Consider the following 15,797-nt stretch of genomic DNA (forward strand, 5'->3'; position numbering starts at 1 on the left):
GAGGAGTTTTAACTACACGGTTAGATTGGAGAAACTGGGACTGTTCTCCTTGGGTCAAAGGAGGTCATCGGGAAATATGATAGAGGTGTACAAAATCATGACAGGTTTAGATAATAAGGTAGACAAAGAAAAGCTGTTAGGACGGGGACTGAGAGATTTAAAGTTTTGGGCAAGAAAGAGGATGCGAGAAACTTACTTATGGAAGCAAAATTGATCGACGATTTTAAAAGGAAATTGGCACTTAAAGGAAATAAACTTGCAGGGCTATGGAGATAGAGTGGGGCAATAGAATGGACTGGATTGCTCAGATTGGCACAGACTTGATGGGCCAAATGGTCTCCTTCAGTGTCATAATGGCTCTGTGGGCATGTTTAAATGGCTTTGTCGTGCCCGACTTGGTGATGTGACCAGGCCATTAAATCTCACAAGGTTAGCAACGCTCAGAACGCCTCGCGAGATCTCATTAGATCTCACCAGACGTCGTGATCTGGATCTCACCGTTGCTAGGTGTGATCCAGATTTACATATTTAAGTGAGCAGTTCGGCTGACATAAATATTTCAGCGCCCAATGCTCCCGAGGCCTGGGCACGAATGCTCATGCCTGGGAGACCACACCATGGTGCTGTTTAGCACTGGTCCACACAAACGTGGACCAGACTTAATGGTACCTGGGGCTCTTCCAGGCCTTTGGGGGACCCGGGTGGTTGGGCTCTGGGCAGAGTGGTACCCTAGCTCTCCCACTGCCCAGACGGCACTGTCAGGCTGATGGAGGCACTGCCAGGGTGCTAGGTTGGCAGTGCCAAGGTGCCCAGGTTGCCAGTGATCAAGCCTGGGAGTGCCCTGACCTTGTGGGGCAAGGGGGGTTGGGGGGGGGTAGCCCTTGGGGCCTCCAAGCAGATAAATTGGGGACGTCCAGAGACTGTGGTAGGGGGTCGAGAGAGCAGAGCAGCATTTAGAAATGGTGCCCGATCTCTTCTTGCACTGACGAGCTGAGCCAGAGTTCCATTTGATAGCAGGGTCATTCAGCACCAAGACCCACCCCGCTGAAAGCGGCCAAATTGGACTTGTTTTTCCCATTAATTCACGCTCTATATCTCTAGTACTTAAATGATTAAATGGAAACGCACTTCAGTGGCTGTAAGGTACAAATGGAGTTTTGGTTTGCAATTCTAATATAATTTAAATTCAATATTACCTTAGTGTCATCGAATTTACAGTGTAGATGGAGGCCATTCAGCCCATCGAGTCTGCACCAGCACGTGGAAAGAGCACTCCACTCAAGTCTCATGCCTCCACCTCTATCCCCTTTATCCCCGTAACCTAACCTAACCTTCTTGGACACCAAGGGCAATTTAGAATGGCCAATCCACCTAACTTTTGGACTGTGGGAGGAAACTGGAGCACACAGAGGAAACCTACGCGCACACGGGGAGAACATGCAGACTCCACAGAGTGTGACCCAAATCGAACCTGGGACCTTAGAGCTGAGAAGCAACTGTGCTAACCACTATGCTACCATGCTGCCCAACTTCATTTTTATATTTTGTCCACAACTTTCCTGTATATGAAATTTTCAATGCAAGTTACACTGCAATTCAGCCTTCAGGCGGTGAACATGTTTCCTGAATAAAATACCAGTGTTGTATTATTATTGTCATTGGACTGGTTTAACACGACGGGTTGCTATGCTGAAAATGTTGCTGCACCCAGTTTCGGAGTTAACTCCGAATATGTTGAATCTAATATTACAGAAAATACAATTAGAAATTAGAGCACAGCAACTCTGAAAAATTCCAATTTACCACAGCTTAAATTCAAAGCCACTCGCAAAACATTACGTTTGTGCCACTTGACTATATTGAGAGAGAAAACAAAACGAGTGAATTGTGCAATACTTCCAAATTCACACCTGCACAAAACTGACAGCTGAAGAGCTGGTTTCTAGTGTTTCCAGCGACCAAACGTTTGTTCAATCTACAAGTGAATCAGCAACGGACACACTCCAGAAAATTTAATTGCTGATTTTTCAAGTTTCTGCTGCTGGTGAGGGGTTCACCCAGAAATGCGCGCGCCGGGAATCGCTGGTGTGACGCTTACAATTTTGGTGTGCAGAAATTCATGGCCAGTAGCCCTTGATTTTCTTATAAAATGTTGGGGAGCAAAGCTTCCTGCTGACAGCGCCAATTCCACAATTCTATCAATACCAAACCTAGTGACTGGCATTCTTCCATCTGTGAGGTACGGTGGGAATGCCGCCTCAGAACCTGGGTTAGATCAGAGGAGATCATCTGCTGCCCTTCTTTTGACCAATAATCAGAATCATTTTTGTGTTTATGTAGTGTCTTTAACCTGATAAAACAGCAGGTGAACCGCTGGACCTGGCCACTCTGATGCAGCTAGCTTCAGAAGAGGTTACAAGATGATTTTAAGTCACAATGTTTGAAACATAAACACTCCATTTAGCATTCAATTTTCATGTGCGCAAATTGGCTGTCTCATTTATGACTTTACAACAGAGATTACATTTACTTAGTGGATCATCCAGAGGCCTTAAAAGGCCTTGTAGAAATGCAAGATTTAAAAAAAACTACAGCATGTATAAATATAATTAAACTGCCTAAATATGGTTTTCAAATGCCCAATACAAAACTTCATTGAAGTCATCCTCCTTATCCCAAAGCTCCCCTTCCTAAACCAAAGAAAAGTCCTTACCAGTTTAGATAATGCCCGGGAACCTGCATAAATATTACCCACAAACAGTAATGCACCAGGGATCCAGGAAACCTTGGCAGACCTATCAAAGTTTAAATAACAAGGTTAGCTACAAAATCAAATGTTATTGCTGTAATGCAACTAGATGTGTCATTCCTTGGATTTAATGTCACTCACCTAACAATGTTATTGAGAAGTCAATTTCTCAGTAATATTTTGCTAACAACATTGCACTTTCTATATTCACTGGGGTAAAGGCAAAGAATTTCCTCAAAGCTCTTCCAATCAGCCACCAGAACCTCAGCAGATTGGCCAACTCCCATCATGGGAGTCAATCTGGGCTTTCAACCCTGTCAGATTCACGGTGGGAGACTCGGAAGAAATCCCCAATGAAAATCCATCTTCCTCTTGACTATCTAAAATAATAGATGGGCTGCTAGTGATGGATCCCAAATATGCACAAAATGTGCTACACCAGACATGACTTTAATTAACTTGCAGGGTGTTCAGAGACTCTGGCATTTATTGCCCATCACTAACTGTCCTGAGGAGGTAGTGGCGGGACTGCCTTCTTCAAAGCGGTTCGATACAACTGAGTGGCTTGCTCGGAATTGGAAATTTATGCTTAAATTTGTAATTATATATAGGCTTAATCCTAAACAATGAAGTTGAAAGGTGTGTAATTGCTGGACTCAAAGCCTGAACCCAGAATGGTCTTTATCTGGAGCGAATAGTATTGGCAAAGTTTCCTTACCATAGGACATTACTGCTCATCTCCACCCTTCCTAATTTCCAGGCTATCTGAAGAAATACACTTCCCACAAACGTCTGCCAACTGTAAAAAAAAAGGGAGTGAAGAGGTAATTACAATTCAATCTAAATTATGGACAATTCAAAAATTCTAAATTCTACAAAATTACCTGTGGAACATACTCACCCTTGGAAAATTGTGGGATAGGTAAACTTCAGGAGTGAAAGGACATACTGGAAAATAAATGAAGGATCAATAAGATACTTGTGTGCCGCAGTAAGATCAACATTTGAAATCAAAATATTTACGTGGTGTAGGCCAGGAAACATGACAGCCAATTGGGTGTGGTTTATTAACTGGAGTAGTGTTATCGAAAAAGGTAAAATCGCCATAGTCCCTGATGACCATAGGCTGCTTTCCCCTTTTGAGGGGGAGAGCTGACTGGTGGTGGTTTAACCTGAGGATCACCACACCTCAGGGGAGGGGTAATGTTGATAAGGCAGAGCCTTCATGAATGACCTCAGTCGGTACGGGAATTGAACCTGTGCTGTTGGCCTTGCTCTGCATCACAAACCAGCTGGTTAGCCAACTGAGCTAAACCGGCCTCCGAATGCTATCGACTGCCCCGAATTTAGCACAGGAATTAACCACTAGATTTACTCAGTGCTGCATAAGAGATTATCCAGAAATTATCAGTAGCACATGCTTGAGCGTACAAACACAATTATCAGTTTTCAGTGGCCCAACTAACGATATAGTGCTTTTAATGTCGGGAAACGTTCCAAGGCACTCCACAGGAAAAACTGACACCGAGCCGAAGGAATTATTAGGCCTGGTGACTGGAAGCTTGGTCAAACCACAAGTTCCAAGTGCAGAGGGAATGTGGAGAGATTTAGGGAGGGAGGTCCAGAGTATAGGGCCGAGACGATAGGAGTGAGAATGACGCATTCATAGAAAGACAGATTTGAAGAAAAGCATTGCCCCTCAAGAGCTTTGGAGTGTCAAAGCCATGGAAAGATTTGAACAGGAGGCAGAGAATTTTAAAATTGAGACATTACTTAACCGAGAGTCTGATGGGGAAAACGGGACTTGGTGTGAGTTAGGGAATGGGCAGCCCTGTTCTGGGCAAGTCAGGATTACAGAGAGTGGAAGATATGGAGACCAACCAGGAATACATTGTTTAGCTCCAACAATATCGTAGCATTGTACGATGAGGCTAAGTCTAGAGGCTTGGGTTAATGATCCGGGGAAGCAAGTTCAAATCCCACCACGGGGAATTTGAATTCAATTAATGAAATACATATGGAATACAACACTAATGGTGACAATTAAATTACCGGTACAGTGTCTGAAATCCAGTTGTTCAAAACTTGGAGTTAATGTTCTGCATATCAATTTTGATTAAGTAAAATTTAAAGACAAACCTTACTCGGACAATCCAGCTAGATTCTGCACTGGCAGAGTGTGGCTCCAGTTAGTTACCTGGCCAAATACAAAATCCAGCATGGCCTCAGTCCCGAAGCTGCTGGGTTTAAAGTACTGTGCCTGTACCAGGTTTTTGTCAAAATCCATCTATCTCACGAATATCCTTTAGGGAAAGAAATCTACTGTTCTGGCCTAAATGTGATTTCAGACCCACAGGAATGTGGTTTACTCCCTCAACTGCCCTCTGAACAGCCCAGTTAAGCCACTCAGTTGTATTCACAAAGGCAGCTCTCTAGCAGCTTCTCAAGGACAAGAAACAATGCTAATAAATAAGAACTACAGTAAGAAGTCTTACAACACCAGGTTAAAGTCCAACAGGTTTGTTTCAAACACGAGCTTTCGGAGCACGGCTCCTTCTTCAGGTGAACACCTGGTGTTGTAAGACTTCTTACTGTGCTCACCCCAGTCCAACGCCGGCATCTCCACATCAAATAAGAACTAGGAACAGGAGTGGGTCAGCTGGCCCCTCGAGCTTGCTCCACCATTCAGTAAGATCATGGTTGATCTTTTTGTGGACTCAGTTCCACTTACTCACCTGCTTACTGTGGTGAATTATACTGTATTGTAATTCACACTGTATTGCATTGCATTATATTATGTCCTTCTGGTCTCTGTATGTGAGCCGTTGCGCGGCTCTGCCCATAGGGGGAGATGAGGAACTTGCACAGGGCTCCACCCTTGGCTCCTCCCATGGCCCCTCCCACTACCGGAAGTATAAAGTGATGCAGCCGTAAGCCTGCTCACAGTTCCTCTGGTCGCAGGCAGGCTCAGTGTAAGACTATTAAAACCACAGTTTACTTCCAATCGTGTCTCTAGTGAATTGATGGTCACATCAATTTAATAGTCTTGAAGAAAACTACTATGGAATCAACCCTCAAACCTGACCGACTAGAACTCGACCCGCAGGCTGCAGAGGCGAAGGAAATCTTCCTACACTGGCTTCGATGTTTCAAGGCCTATCTGGCTGAATCAAGCACTTCCGAGACTACAGAGGAGCAGAAACTCAGCCTGCTGCACGCAAGGGTGAACCATCGTATCTCTACGCAACTCAATTGTACCACCTCATATACTGAGGCTCTAGCCATGCTCGACCGACTGTACGTGCGGCCGTTTAACGAGGTCTGTGCGCGGCACATTTTCACGACCCACCGCTAGCGCCCCGCAGAGTCGCTACAAGACTTCCTGCGCAATTTAAAAGCCCTTGCTCGGGACTGCAATTTTCAGGCTGTAACAGCCTCACAGCATATGGAACTCGCTGTACGTGATGTATACGTTGCAGGGCTCAGGTCTAACTATGTGCGCCAGCGATTGCTTGAAAAAGGGGCCTAGAACTTGGAGGACACTTCGAGTTAGCCACGACTATGGAGGTCGCGTTCCGCAGTTTGAACTCATTCCCCGCGGACCAAGCGACCCCATCGTGGGCCCCCGACCAGCGACTGCCCCAGGCCTGTGCCGCGCGCCCACCCACCCACTTTGGAGCACCAGCGTGCCATTTTTGTGGCCAGCCCCAACACCCACGGCAGCACTGCCCGGCCCGCAACGTGACCTGCAGCAGCTGCGGGCGCAAAGGACACTATGCCCGAGTATGTCTGGCAAGATCGAAAACTCCAAACTCCCCCGCAGTCGAGAGCATCTGCCTCCCAAACTCACAGGCCCGCAGGCCCCGTAATGCTGCAGGGTGTCTGCCGACTCCGCCCCCACCCGACATGTGCGACTCATGGGGGCTGCTATCTTGGCAACCCTCCTCCACGCGGCCGGCCACGTGCGAGTCATGGGGGGGGGGCGCCATCTTGGACGCCATCTTCTCCAGCACCCGCCACGTGCGATCAACGGGGGCCGCCATCTTGGCCATCAACCGAACCTCACCTCGACGATCACGACCTCAGCGGACAGTCATCACGGGGCCACTCCAGCACAGCTGATAAAGCCGCCGACGACCCGCAACTCAACGCAGTCACGTTGGACCAGTCGCGTCCAAAGCACCTCCAGAGCTCGATGATATCCGTTAAAATCAACGGGTACAGGACACCATGCCTCTTCGACTCCGGGAGCACCGAGAGCTTTGTACATCCTGACCTGGTAAGACGCTGTTCGCTCCCTATCTTCCCTGCACGGCAAACTATCTCCCTCGCCTCGGGCTCACACTCAGTCCAAATACAAGGGCGCACCGTCGCGACCCTAACGATTCAGGGCGCCAGCTATTCTAATTTCCAGCTCAACATACTCCCCGAACTCTGCGCCCCACTCTTACTTGGACTCGATTTCCAATGTAACCTCAAGAGCCTCACACTCAGCTTCAGCAGACCCCTACCTCCACTCACTATCTGCAGTTTAGCGACACTAAAAATCGATCCCCCTCCACTCTTCGCTAACCTCACCTCAAACTGCAAACCCGTAGCCACTCGCAGCAGGCGATATAGCCTGAAGGACAGGGTATTTATTAGAGCCGAAGTCCAGCGGCTCCTACACGAGGGAGTCATAGAGGCCAGTAACAGCCCCTGGAGAGCCCAGGTGGTGGTCGTCAAGACCGGGGAAACGTTCCGGATGGTGGTTGATTACAGCCAAACCATTAACCGGTTCACGCACCTTGATGCGTACCCCCTCTCCAGAATTGCAGACATGGTTAATCAGATCGCCCAGTACCGCATATTCTCCACGGTGGATCTGAAGTCTGCTTATCACCAGATCCCAATCCACCCAGAGGACCGCCATGACACGGCGTTCGAGACAGATGGCCACCTCTTCCATTTCCTCCGGGTCCCCTTTGGCCTCACGAATGGGGTCTTGGTTTTCCAACGAACAATGGACCGAATGGTGGACCAGTACGGGCTGCGGGCCACGTTTCCGTACTTGGATAATGTCACCATCTGCGGCCATGATTAGCAAGACCACGATGCCAATCTCCATCGATTTCTCCAAACCGCTCAGAAACGGAGAAATGCGTTTTCCGCACTACCAGACTAGCCATCCTTGGCTATGTCGTAGAAAACGGAGTCCTGGCCCCGACCCAGACCGTATGCTTCCCTCCCTCTCCTTCACTGTCCCAGGGCTCTCAAGAGGTGCCTGGGATTTTTCTCTTATTATGCCCAGTGGGTCCCCCAGTATGCGGACAAAGCCCACCCACTATTTAAGGCCACACTCTTTCCTCTGTCAGCCAAGGCCCGCCAGGCCTTCAACTGCATGAAGGAGGACATCGCCAAAGCCGCCATGCGGGCGGTGGATGAATCCGTCCCCTTTTCAGGTGGAGAGCGATGCCTCAGAGGTCGCTCTCGCAGCCACTCTGAATCAGGCAGGGAGACCAGTTGCCTTCTTCTGCCGAACCCTCTCCGCTTCGGAACTTCGGCACTCCTCAGTCGAAAAGGAAACTCAAGCCATTGTGGAAGCCGTAAGGCACTGGAGGCACTACCTCGCAGGTAGGAGGTTTACCCTCATCACCGACCAAAGATCGGTTGCCTTCATGTTTGACAACTCGCAAAGGGGCAAAATTAAAAATGATAAAATCTTGCGGTGGAGGATCGAACTCTCCACCTATAATTACAATATCATATATCGACCGGGGAAGCTCAACGAGCCCCCAGATGCCCTGTCCCACGGCACGTGCGCCAACGCGCAAGGCGACTGCCTGAAGGCTATCCACAATGACCTCTGCCACCCAGGAGATCACCCGGCTCGCCCACTAGACAAAGCCCGAAATCTGCCTTTCTCCACCGAGGAGGTAAAAGCCATCACCAGGGACTGCCCGATCTGCGCGGAGTGCAAACCGCACTTCTATAGACCAGACAAGGCCCACCTTGTAAATTCATCCCGGCCCTTTGAACGCCTGAGCATCGATTTCAAAGGGCCACTCCCCTCGACCAATCGAAATGTGTACTTTCTGAACGTCATCGATGAGTTCTCCCGCTTCCCCTTTGCCATCCTGTGCCCCGATATGACCTCCCACACAGTCATCAGAGCCCTGCACAGTGTCTTCACCCTGTTCGGTTTCCCCAGCTATGTACACAGCGACAGGGGTTCGTCCTTCATGAGCGACGAGCTGCGTCAGTACCTGCTCGACATGGGCATCGCCTCGAGCAGGACTACCAGCTACAACCCCAGGGGGAATGGGCAGGTGGAGAGGGAGAACGCGACGGTCTGGAAGACCGTCCTACTGACCCTCCCGTCCAGGAATCTCCCGACCTCCCATTGGCAGGAGGTCCTCCCCGACACGCTCCTATGGACCGCCACCAACCAGACCCCTCACGAACGACTATTTGTTTTCTCTAGGGGCACTACCATGGGGACTTTGCTCCCATCCTGGTTGAGGACACCAGGCCCGGTTCTCCTCCGGAAGCACATCCGGACACACATAACAGACCCGCTAGTGGAGAGAGTGCTACTGCTTCATTTGAACCCCCAACACGCCTTCATTGAACACCCCGACGGCCATCAGGACACCGTTTCCCTCTGGGACCTGGCGCCTGCAGGATCCACCACTACCACCACCACCGCCGAGGTACCCCTCACACTACACCCCACCCAACCCCCTACGCACTGCACCCCTGTGCCCATAGGTTCCCTGCCCACGCTCGGCGCCCCCGCACCTGTACATCTCCTGTCCCGCCCGTCGCCCGGGTCAGATACGAAGCTCAGATCGAAACACCCCCCGAGTCCGCCCCCATACCCACACCGGTCGTCACCACCCAGCCACTCAAAGAGGCTGCAACCCCGGTGCTCCGCCGATCCCAAAGAACGACTCGGCCACCAGACCGGCTCAACTTGTAGACTCGTCACCCCTGCCGGACTTGATATTTTTACAGGGGGTGATTGTGGTGAATTATACTGTATTGTAATTCACACTGTATTGCATTGCATTATATTATGTCCTTGTGGATTCTGTATGTGAGCCGTTGCGCGGCTCTGCCCATAGGGGGAGATGAGGAGCTTGTACAGGGCTCCACCCTTGGCCCCTCCCACTAACGGAAGTATAAAGTGCTGCAGCCATAAGCCTGCTCACAGTTCCTCTGGTCGCAGGCAGGCTCAGTTGTAAGACTATTAAAACCACAGTTTACTTCCAATCGTGTCTCTAGTGAATTGATGGTCACATCACTCACCTTAACCCTCAATTCCTTTTACTGTTCAAAAATCTATCTTTGCCTTAATAACATTTAACGAGGTAGCCTCAACTGCTTCACTGGGCAGGGAATTCCACAGATTTACAACACTTTGGGTGAAGACTTTCCACCTCAACTCAGTCCTAAATCTGCTCCTTATTTTGAGGCTATGTCCCCTAGTTCTAGTTGAACCGCCAGTGGAAACAACCTCCCTGCTTCTATCTTAGCTATTCCCTTCATAATTTATGTTTCCATCAGATCCTGCCTCATTCTTCTAAATTCTGTGAGTATAGTCCCTGTCTGCTCAGTCTCTAGCATAAACCAATCCTCTCAACTCCGGAATCAACCTAGTGAATTTCCTCTGCACCCCCTCCAGTGCCAGTACATCCTTTCTCAAGCAAGGAGACCAGGTGTGGCCTCACCAGCATCCTATACAGCTGCAACATAGCTTCCCTGTTTTTCAACTCCATCCTTCTAGCAAAGAAGGACAACATTCCATCTGCCTTCCTAATTACCTGCTGCACGAGGACGGCACAGTGACTATGGGCCACTGTCCGGGTGGAGTTTGCACATTCTCCCAGTGTCTGCGTGGGTTTCACCCCCACAACCCAAAAATGTGCAGATTAGGTGGATTGGCCACGCTAAACTGCCCCTTAATTGGAAAAAAAATAAAATAATTGGGTAGTCTAAATTTATGAAAGCCAAAATTACCTGCAAACCAACTTTTTTGCGATTCGTGAACAAGGACACCTAGGTCCTTCTGCATAGCAGCATACTGCTGGCCTTGCACACAAAATGTTTTTTTCCTATGAATGAGACTGTGGCTGAGGAAGGGAAATCAAATCGCCAGTGACAATAATAATAATAATAATAATCACTTATTGAACCCACACTGCTGGTGGTGTTCTTCATTGCAAGCCAAATTGGGAGTTCGGGGCAGGAACTGAAGGAAATGGCTTTGGTCTTCTCAATATTTCATTGACGGAAACAGTGGTTCATCCAGGACTGAAAGTCAAACACTCTGGAAACATCGATTTGACAAAGAAAGGTCCTGCCTGCCTTAAGGAAGTAACAAGGAAGACCACAATCGGGGCTGGTTTAGCTCACCAGGCTAAATCGCTGGCTTTTAAAGCAGACCAAGCAGCCCAGCAGCACGGTTCAATTCCCGTACCAGCCCCCCCCGGACAGGCGCCGGAATGTGGCGACTAGGGGCTTTTCACAGTAACTTCATTGAAGCCTACTCGTGACAATAAGCGATTTTCATTTCATTTTCACAAGTGTAGTGAATTTGCTGTAGTTGACATGGGTTTTATCAAGGCTTTTGATAAGATTAAGCATGGTAGATTGATCTGAAAATTAAAGACAGTGGGATCAAAATCAGAGTGACATATCGGATCCAAAATCGATTCAGTGGCTGAAAACAAAGGCTTATGATCAATCTCCATTTTTGGGTCTGGAAGGCCGTTTCCAGTTTTACTGTAATAAAAGCAAATTATTGCCGATGCTGGAATCTGGAACAAAAACAGAAAATGCAGGACAATCTCAGGAGGTCTGACAGAATGTGTGGCGAGAGAACAGAGGTAACGGCTCGAGTCTGGATGACTCTTTGTCAATGTGACAGAGAATTGGAAATAGGATCAGATTTATACTGTTGTGAGGGGGTGGTGGTGTGGAGCAATGGGGCTGCATAGAGGTCCAGTGAAAGCTGGAGATTGACAAAGATTTCATGGACGAAAAGGCAAAGGGAATGTAAATGGAAGTGATAATGACTAAGGGCACAGAGGCATTATCAGCATTTCCAAAACAGTATAAATCTCATCCCATTTCCAATTCTCTCCAGCTTTGACAAGGGTCATCCAGATCGAGACGTTAACTCCATTTTCTCTCTACATAAGCTATCAGACCTGCTGAGACTGTGCAGCAGTTTCTGTTTTTGTTTGGGCTCACTATATGGTGTTACTTGCTGTTTATAGAACATACCGTGCAGAAAGAGGCCATTCGGCCCATCGGGTCTGCACCGACCCACTTAAACCCTCATTTCCACCCTATCCCCATAACCCAAGAACCCCTCCTAACCTTTTTGGACACCAAGGGCAATTTAGCATGGCCAATCCACCTAACCTGCACGACTTTGGGAGGAAACCGGAATACCCGGAGAACGTGCTGACTCCGCAGACAGTAACCCAGCGAGTAATCGAACTTGGGACCCTGGCGCTGTGAAGCCACAGTGCGAACCACTTATGCTACCGTGCTGCCCATGGTAAGTCAATAATAATATTTTATATAGTTGTTGCCATTTGTATCACTGCTTTTTCTTTAAGGTACTCTGCAATTTTCAGGCCACAGAAGAAATTGTCCCACTTCCATCACAACATGTCAATTTTTCCCTCCCTCCACTTTGACACAATTCACAGTGTTTCCCAAACATTCAGCTAGCAGCACACATTAGAAACAAAACCTCACAATCCCAGCACCATTCTCTCACCCCCCCACACAAAGACTTGGCTCAACATTGTCCACCTTGTTGGATTATTCTGCCTTGCTGAGGAACACATGGCAGATTTCAGTTGGGGGTTGGGGGAGGGGGGCTGCTCCCACTTTTTTGCTAAATGCTGAGGCAGATTTGGCAGGACAACTGACGGGTGAACTGGACTGAGCTTAAAGCTCAGGGTGAAGGTGGGCTTGGCTGGGCCGGGGGATGACTCCGGGGTTCGGTGGGGCTAGAGGTGACTCGGGGGCAGCAGTGACTGTGGGGTTGGGCTGGGGGTGTCTGGGGGCTGGGCTGGGGGTGTCTGAGGGAGGTGTCTGTGGAGCTGGGCTGGGCGGGGGGTCTGTGGGGCTGGGCTGGGGGGGGGGTTATCTTTTGGGCTGGGCTGGGGGGGGGGGGCGTCTGTGGGGCTGGGGTCTGTTGAGCTGGGCTGGGAGGGGTGTCTGTTGGGCTGGGCTGTCTGTTGAGCTGGGCTGGGGGGGGTCTGTGGGGTTGGGCTGGGAGGGGGGTGGTTGTCTGTGAGGCTGGACTGGGGGGGTGGTTGTCTGTGAGGCTGGGCTGGGGGGGTGGCTGTGTGGCTGGCTGGGGGGGGGGGGGGTGTCTGTGGGGCTGGGCTGTCTGTTGAGCTGGGCTGGGGGGGTCTGTGGGGTTGGGCTGGGAGGGGGGTGGTTGTCTGTGAGGCTGGACTGGGGGGTGGTTGTCTGTGAGGCTGGGCTGGGGGGGTGGCTGTGTGGCTGGGCTGGGGGGGGTGTCTGTGGGGCTTGGGGTGTCTGTGGGGCTTGGGGGGTCTGTGAGGCTGGGGGGTGGTGGTCTGTGGGGCTGGGCTGAGGGTGTCTGTGGGGCTGGGCTGGGGGTGGGGGTGTCTGTGGGGCATGTCTGTGTGGCTGGGCTAGGGGGGGGGGTGTCTGTGGGGCTGGATTGGGGTGGGGGTGTCTGTGGGGCTGGGGTGGGGGGGTCTGTGGGACTGGGCTGGGCTGGGGGTGTCTGCTGGGCTGGGGGTGACTGTGGGGCTGGGGGTGTCTGCTGGGCTGGGCGTTTCTGTGGGGCTGGGGTCTGGGCTGAATGACTCCGACTCGAATCCTGCTCGCAGCCTCTCACCTTGTTGGTAAAATAAGAAGCGAGGAAGAGGAGCGAGAAGCAAAGTGCGGGTCCCTTTAACCACATCTGGTTGTTGCATTGGCCCGGGCGAGCCCAGCCTGAGTGTCAGGCCGGATCCCGGAGCTCCTGATCGGCTGTGAATCGCATCCTTTACACCGAGTATAAACTCTCTGAAGCCATTTTTACAGACACGTCGCTCCCTGATGAACCAATAAGCATCACATCCTACTCCGGGCCGAGAGCTCTTAAAGGGACAGCACGACTGCAGGCAACAAGCTACGGAGAGCAGTCACCCTGGGCCAGCACTGTCAAAACCAGCAGAGCCCTCTAAACCAACACCATCAAAACCAGCAGAGCCCTCTACACCAACACCATCAAAACCAGCAGAGCCCTCCACACCAACACCAGAATTATCAAAACCAGCAGAGCCCTCTACACCAGCACTATAAAAACCAGCAGAGCCCTCCACACCAACACCATCAAAACCAGCAGAGCCCTCCACACCAACACCATCAAAACCAGCAGAGCCCTCCACACCAACACCATCAAAACCAGCAGAGCCCTCCACACCAACACCATCAAAACCAGCAGAGACCGCTACACCAACACCAGCACTATCAAAACCAGCAGAGCCCTCTGAACCAACACCAACGCTATCAAAACCAGCAGAACCTTCTGCACCTGTACTGCCAAAACCAGCAGAACCCTCTACACCAAGACCAACACAGGCAAAACCAGCAGTGCCCTCTACACCAGCACCATCAAAACCAGCAAAGCCCTCTACATCAACACCAACCCTCTAAAAACCAGCAGAACCCTCTACACCTGTACTGCCAAAACCAGCAGAGCCCTCTACACACGACCAACACAGTCAAAACCACCAGAGCCCTCTACACCAGCACCATAAAAACCAGCAGAGGCCTCTACACCAACACTCTAAAAACCAGCAGAACCCTCATTACCAACTCTGTCAAAACCAGCAAAGCCCTCTGCACCAACATGAAAACTGTCAAAACCAGAAGACCGTGAGGAACTCAGTAATAGTGCATCATTGAGCAACAGGAGAGTTGGCTGGGGTGTCTGTTGTCCAAGAGGATCATTACTTCAAAGTTAATTGCTGTGAATGTTATATGCCAGTTGACAATTTAAAGAAGGAGGTTGCCTAGATCCTGCTGAAAGTTGCCTCTGGTGGAACTATCAATTCACTAGACACGTGCTTTAAGATATGAACAGTGGTTTTAATCTACTTACAACAGAGCCAGCCTGTTCCACGTTGAACTCTCGATGAACTGAACGACTGGCTCTGAGCATTGGTATTTATACAGCAGTCCAGGGGGAAGAGTCGTGGGCGGAGCCAAGGGTGGAGCCCCGTACAAACTCCTAAGCATTCCCAGCGCTACTCCCCCTAGTGGTCGGGCAACGCAACTGTGCTTACAAATGCATGGTCTCATGTATATACAATACAGTGTGAATTACGGAGTTACATTCACCACAGTCTCATCAATAATGGAGCGTGTATGGAACTGAACACAGAAGCGCTAGAGCTGAAGTCTTCTGAAATAATCTTGTGGGCCTGTGATGGTGGTTTTTGCTAACCAGCTCCATGTTTTAATTTCAGGTCTGACCTCAGCCACCCCTTTCATAGACTCCAGTTTTGCCAGGTCCTTGGTACTACTGTCTTGATGTCAAGGGGGCCTCTCACCATGCTTCACATTTATTTCCCCCCTCGCTCTTGTCTTGATGAAGGCCAGGAGCTGAATGGTAATTATGAAAGCTGAACTGAGAATCAGTTAGCAGCATTTTGGTGAGCAGTCATTTCCCCATGGCACTAACCTTTGACAAACTGTAAGAAAGAAGCATGACTATCACAAAAAAACTTTGATTACCTCATCATTGTTTGGATAGAAACAATATAAAAGACTGAAATTCTTATCTTTCATTTTAACAAATTATGTTGACAAGCAAACTGTATGTTGAACTTCAAATCTCAATTAATTGAGTCCATAATTCCCTCAAGATAACGCAGGCTCACAGGGGCCGACCATCACTTGCAATTCAAACCACGCTCTCAAAATTAGTGACAGTAAGAATTTCAGCTTCCTAGGAAAGATGTACACATAAAACAATGGCAGGTATTTGAAACCCATAGGTACACACAACAGGAGTAATGTC

General features: G+C 49.6%; 1 protein-coding gene across 1 annotated transcript in view; it reads right to left on the minus strand.

Moving 5' to 3' along the window:
• Positions 1-13,860, minus strand: part of LOC119972377 (transmembrane protein 241) — a 67,936-nt gene extending 54,076 nt beyond the window's left edge. The window contains exons 1-4 of the mRNA XM_038808964.1: positions 13,626-13,860; positions 3,651-3,697; positions 3,468-3,548; positions 2,714-2,795 (exon numbers count right to left, since the gene is read on the minus strand). Coding sequence (XP_038664892.1) covers positions 2,714-2,795; positions 3,468-3,548; positions 3,651-3,697; positions 13,626-13,691 — 276 coding nt within the window. The 5' untranslated portion in view covers positions 13,692-13,860. The remainder of the gene's footprint in view (positions 1-2,713; positions 2,796-3,467; positions 3,549-3,650; positions 3,698-13,625) is intronic.
• Positions 13,861-15,797: the final 1,937 nt, after the last annotated feature.

Source organism: Scyliorhinus canicula, chromosome 10 (genome assembly GCF_902713615.1).
Source record: "Scyliorhinus canicula chromosome 10, sScyCan1.1, whole genome shotgun sequence".
Classification (NCBI taxonomy): Eukaryota; Metazoa; Chordata; class Chondrichthyes; order Carcharhiniformes; family Scyliorhinidae; genus Scyliorhinus; species Scyliorhinus canicula.